General features: G+C 54.0%; 1 protein-coding gene across 1 annotated transcript in view; it reads right to left on the bottom strand.

The window, feature by feature from the left end:
- Positions 1 to 2,756: 2,756 nt before the first annotated feature.
- The window catches only part of Snai1 (snail family transcriptional repressor 1), a 4,714-nt gene continuing 1,597 nt past the window's right edge, over positions 2,757 to 5,873 (bottom strand). The window contains exon 3 of the mRNA XM_021156171.1: positions 2,757 to 3,665. Coding sequence (XP_021011830.1) covers positions 3,481 to 3,665 — 185 coding nt within the window. The 3' untranslated portion in view covers positions 2,757 to 3,480. The remainder of the gene's footprint in view (positions 3,666 to 5,873) is intronic.

Here is a 5,873-nt window from a genome sequence, read left to right as displayed (position 1 = left end):
TCTCTCTCTCTCTCTCTCTCTCTCTCTCTCTTCTTTTTTGAGGCTAACGTAGTCTACAAAGTGATACCTTCTCTTCAAAGCAGGGGATAAGGGTGGGGTTGGCTTAGATTGAAACTTCATTTGTAGGATGTTTGCCTGGAATACACAAGGTTTGGGGCTCTATCCTCAGAAGAGCACAAGACAGAGTTGTACACATCTGTTATCCCAGCACTTGGGAGGTGGAGGCAGGAGGGTCACTACTACATGAAGACTTTGTAGCTAGCCTGAGCTACACAAAAGCCTGCTTCAAAGATAATGCTAAATAAGTAAATTAAATAAACACTGACCGTGTGGGTTGGCCACACCTTTAATCCCAACACTTGGGAGGCAGAGGCAGGTGGATTTCTGAGTTCGAGGCCAGCCTGGTCTACAGAGTGAGTTCCAGGACAGCCAGGGCTACACAGAGAAATCCTATCTCGAAAACAAACAAACAAACAAACAAAAACCAAATAACAAACAACAACAACAACAAAATGCTTAAATAAATAAATAAATAAATAAATAAATAAATAAATAAATAATGCTGGCAGTGTTGGTTGGTGCACGGCTTTAATCCCAGCATTTGGGAGGTGGAGGCACGTGGATCTCTGTGCCTTCCAGGCCAGCCTGGTCTACAGAGTGAGTTCCAGGCCAGTCTGGTCTACCGGTTGTTCCAGGACAATTGGAACCACATAGGGAGACCCTGTCTCAAAAACAAACAAATCTAAAACTCAAAGAAGGCCTCCCCTCCTGCCCCCACCCTTGATTCTCTCATTTCTCCTTGGCTAGTTTGGCTGCCTGCCTTCTCCTAGAGACAGCCTTTTCTCCTCACACTGTCAAAAGCTGCACATTTCTGTGAATAACCCTTTGCTGTCCCCACCCCAGCTCTTCCCACAGAAGGCTGTCTGTCTACTCTGCCCCAGGCTCAGGGAGGCTCCTTCTGGGTCAGCTGTGTCCTTTCTCCCGTTTACTGGGGTCCAGGACCAGTCCCAAGGAAGCAGGAAGGCCCCGGGCTGGGTGGGCAGTAAACTACCCAGCCACCATAGCCCTGGCCTGAGCCCTTTGTCACCTGCCATGCCACCTCCAGCCTGTTCCTTCTCCTAGCTCTAGTCTCAGCCCTTCCAGGCGGCCTGTGGGACCTTGTTCCCAGCTGCTGTCTCTAAGCCCCTTGGCTGCATTCTGGGCTGAGGTTCCAGAGAGGCCCTGGTCTCCCTCTCCTTCTGGCTTTCTAGTGCCCCCAGCCACATGGTCTTTCTCAGGCCAGCTTCTCCCAGCCCCACAGCCTACTCCCCCTCCCCCAGGATTCTCCCATCCCTCTTCCTCCACCTCCATCCTCCCCATCCTCCTCCTCCCTCTCTGGAATGTCAACCCTCCCGAGGGCTCTGGATGCCTTGGTGGGAACCCTGCCTGGTGCTCTCAAGTCTTCCCGGCCTCTCATTCCATCCTGGCACTGCTGCAGGCGAGCAGTGTGTTTAATTGCTTGTTTGTTTTCTGTCTCCCCGACTAGAACAGAAGTTCCTGAGCACAGTGACTCTTCACAGGGGCTGGCACACCCCGGCTCACAGTACCAGTGAATGACTGAAGGAATGTTTCCTCACAGCCTCTCCAGAGACAGGCACTGTTGCCTCGGATTTCTAGAGGCAGAAACTGGGGCCGAGACTCTTGCTTGCTTCTGGCAGCGAGAGGTGAGAGTCAGGGCCAGGAGCCAGGCCTACCTGACTCCCAGAACGCTCAGAACCAGGCTGACCAAGTCCTAGGCACTAGACCTGGGGCCAGGCCCTCAGCGCTGAGTCTGGTCCTAGAGGCCCATCCCATCCCTCCAGGCCGGGGTGAAGTCACTCACTGTTCAACCTATGTGGAGGAACCTCCTGGGGACACAGTAGGCCTTCAGCTCGTTGATGCCCAGCCCCCAATACCACCTCACCAACCTCCCCTTCAGGGAGGCCTGCCACAATTTGGCGATTGTTAGAGACTTTTTTTTTCCTTTTGGGAGGAAAGCTGTAAGTCATTAGGCTGTTCCCGCCTGCGGGTCACCATTTCCTGTTTAGAAGACTCATCTCTCCTTTGGAGCTGGAAGCTCCCCACCCCCCAGCCGGGTTGGAGCTGGGCTGGCTGAAGCTCCCAGCCGACGCCTGCTCAGCTCCCCACAGGAAACTGGCACCTTCAGCACCTTTTGTGCTTAGAAAGGACACTCATTTTCTCTCGAGCCCCAGGAGGCCCTCAGAGTTGAGGTCACCAGCACCAACTAGCCCGAGGTAAATTGCTCCAGCCCTGGTCCTCCAAGCAGGAAGCTGTATGACCCCTACCCTTTGGCCTGGCTTCTCACCCTCCTGGCTCCAGCCAGCCCATTTCCTTGCATCAAAGACCATTTGGTACCCAGCAGCCAGACAGAGGTGTGGGCCTGCCTGACAGGGAGGCGCTTGGGAACAGGAAAGACATCCTCCCTTCAGCTGGGAGGGGCAGCTAGCTCTGCCCCAAAGACCTGCTATGGTGGAGCCAGAGCTCGTGGCCAGGCTGTGGCTAAGCCCCATGAAGCACCTTCCCAAGAGAGCCCGAAGAACTAAGAGCTCAGGAAGCTTGCATTGTACCAGAGTGGGACAGATACCAGGCCAGCCGGGAAGCCCAGGCCCCAAAGTTCATGACTAGTTAGAACTCCAAAGCACAAGACTTAAGGCCCTGCCCCTTCCTCCTGTAAGTCCCTTTATGGTGCCCCCATCCCAACACTGAGCACTTTTTTTGTATATAAATTAACCATTTTATTGAATATCAATAAACTGTACATATTAACTATACAAAATGCTGCTTACAATATAAATACCTTTAAAATGTAAACATCTTTCTCCCGGGGCCACCTGTTGGGCCCCAAAATAGTTCTGGGAGACACATTGGCCAGGCTGAAGCACCCCACTTGGCCCCTAACAAGTGATGGCCATTATTCATGGTCCCTTCTGAGACAGTTAAACTGCTGTGAAACAGGTGTCACCAGGACAAATGGGGGCGGGGGCTGAAACAGTTGCCCAGGCCCAGGGGCACCTGGACATGTGTCCAGTAACCACCCTACTAAGGCATGGTTACAGCTGGAGGGGGTGGAGGGGGAGAAGAACTATTGCATAGTCTGTTGTACCTCAAGGAAGGTGGCCTGAAGGGTCCTTGGGGGAGGTAGGGAAGTGGGGTCCCCTGAGCGGGGTTCAAGCTTCCCAGCCAGTGGGTTGGCTTTAGTTCTATGGCTCGAAGCAGCTGTGTCCAGAGACTACACCTCATGAATACTGAGGGGTAAGAGGCTCTGGGCGGGTACAAAGGCACTCCATCAGCCACCTGCGGCAAAGGCCACCAAGAGAGCCAAGCAGGAACCAGGTCCAGACATGGACGCCACAGGTCCCCGGACCAAGGCTGGAAGGAGTCCTGGCAGTGAGGAGGAGGGTGAGCTCTGGGAAGATGCCAGAGGACGGGGAGGTAGCAGGGTCAGCGAGGGCCTCCGGAGCAGCCAGACTCTTGGTGCTTGTGGAGCAAGGACATGCGGGAGAAGGTTCGGGCACAGGCCTGACACTGGTATCTCTTCACATCCGAGTGGGTTTGGAGGTGGGCACGCAGGTTGGAGCGGTCAGCAAAAGCACGGTTGCAGTGGGAGCAGGAGAAGGGCTTCTCACCTGGGGAGAGATACCAGCGGGGTTAGGAAGGCCTGGACAGGGCCTGGTCAGCCCAAGTACAGCCGGGCCTGCACTGGATGCGGGTCTCTGGGCTTCCTGCTGTGCAGCCCTGAACACCACCAGACTTCTGAGTGTCCAAACTTCCAGGCGGGGCTAACTGAAACCAAGTCCTTCCCACCTGGCAGGCACTGAACACTTCTGATTGACCTATCATCTGTCCCTTCTGCAGTCCTATTAGAGGTGGGGAAACTGAGGCACAGAGGCAGGCTCTAGGTCACCCACCATACCTCCATAGCCTGGGTTGTAGTCACTGCCTCAGACAGGGGAGCTGCAACTGGACTTCCTATTACCAGCCTTGAATTTACTTTGATTTACTTTGTCTGGGACAAAGCTCGAGAGGCAGCCTGGAGAGGCCTCCCCACCCCCACCCAGAGCCAGCGAGGCCATTCCTCTGCATCCTGCCAGCAGCCCACCGCTCTGCAGTAAGGAAGCTCTCCTTAACTAACTGCAAGCCCAGGGGCTTACAGACATCTGGGATCCTGACGGGCCGTGCCCAGTCAGGGCTGTAAGGACACACGGGGGCTCTGTGTCCAGTAAGTGCTTAATTACATGCTGTGTGGCTGAAGACTTCTGTGGGTTTGTGCCTCCGAGGATGGCTGAAAGCGGCTCTGTTCAGTGAATACCTGAATTAATAAATGTGCTTTTTAAACAAGGGGACCTGAACCTAGGGGTCCATACTTATAACCCAGCATTGTAGAGACAGAGGGAGGAGGGTCTCTGGTTTAAACCCAGTCTGGCTGAGTTAACAAATACCGACAAAACCAAACATCTGCTGCACCCCTACTATGTGCCAAGCATGAGGCTGTAATGCCAAACGGATTTTCAAAACAAGGCAAGCCTCCCGTCCCTCCCAGCCTGCTAGTCCACAGGCGGTGCCCTTTGGTTAGATTCTAGTGATGGAATTCGGGGCTGAGGAATGGCGCCTGGGTGTGCTGAGCCTCTGGATAGAGGAAATCTCAGCAGGGATCCTGCGGGATCCACCCACTCAGCAGGTATTCACTGAACAGAGCTGCTTTCAGCCCTCCTAGGGGGCACAAACCCACACAAGTCTTCAGCTACACAGGTGGGGTTCCAAAGCCCTGTGTGGTGGTGGACCTTGGCAATCTGTGGGTCCCTACAAGTAAGGGGTGTTGCCCCCTCCCTAGAATGGCCTAACCACTATCTGTCAGTTTAGCAGGGACAGGCGAACTGAATTAATTCTTAACAAAAGGGAGGTTTCAAGATAACACAGGGTGGGATGGAACTGGGAGTCTCTGGGCTTGCACAGGAAGTGTAGACACCCCTCCACACACACACACACACACACACACTCTTCACAGATCCCCGACCCCCAGACGCCTTCATAGTGTTCCTGGCAAGTGTGAAATCGGCACCAGGCCGGCTGGGACAAAGGCCACTAAGGGGGGCACTGTACATGTGATACCCCCTGGATTAAAGGGGCCTGCCGTGCAATGAACCAGCAGCTGCGGCCAAGAACAGGTGCTGGGCACCGCTGCCCCGTGCACCTGCTCTAACCCTGCAGGCCCCCACCCCCTGGGCTACCATTAAGACACACAATGGAACTCCTAGAGAACTGGGTGGTGCATTTCAAGGAGGGTTTTGTCTGAGCCATGCCTTTACATCAAAACAAAGTCCCTCAGGGGATCGGAGGCAGCCTAGGACCCTGAGGGCATCAGCTCTTCCCCAAAGTAGAGCCCCACAGCTTAGCAACCCTGCTGGAGAAAGGCCAGCCTGTTACACTTTTATAGGTTAAATCTGAGGCAATCCCTGCCTGGGGGGGAAATCTTATTCAGGTAATAAAGGTGTCAGTGAGACCTGCAAATACCTCCCCACCACCCCCCAGGCCTCACTGCCCCAATGCTGGCCACCACAGGAGACCCACAGCTCCACCCCAAAGCCTGACACACTTTCCAAAGAGCACCCCAACAGAACCACCACCAAGACTGGCTGAAGCCTTTCCCTCACTTCTAGAAGCTTTCCACTTGTCCCAAGGCTGAGAGGACAGCAAAGTCTGTCTTTGTTTCTCTTCTTAAAAAAAAAAAAAAAATGTATCTATTCTATTCTTGTCCTACATGGATTGGTGTTGCCTGCAAGTATGTCTGTATGAGGGTGTCAGATCCCCTGGAACTGGACTTACAGGCAGTTGTG

This window comes from Mus caroli, chromosome 2, assembly GCF_900094665.2.
Source record: "Mus caroli chromosome 2, CAROLI_EIJ_v1.1, whole genome shotgun sequence".
Classification (NCBI taxonomy): Eukaryota; Metazoa; Chordata; class Mammalia; order Rodentia; family Muridae; genus Mus; species Mus caroli.
The sequence above is the reverse complement of the archived record's forward strand: the minus strand, read 5'-3'. Positions and strand labels throughout refer to the sequence as shown.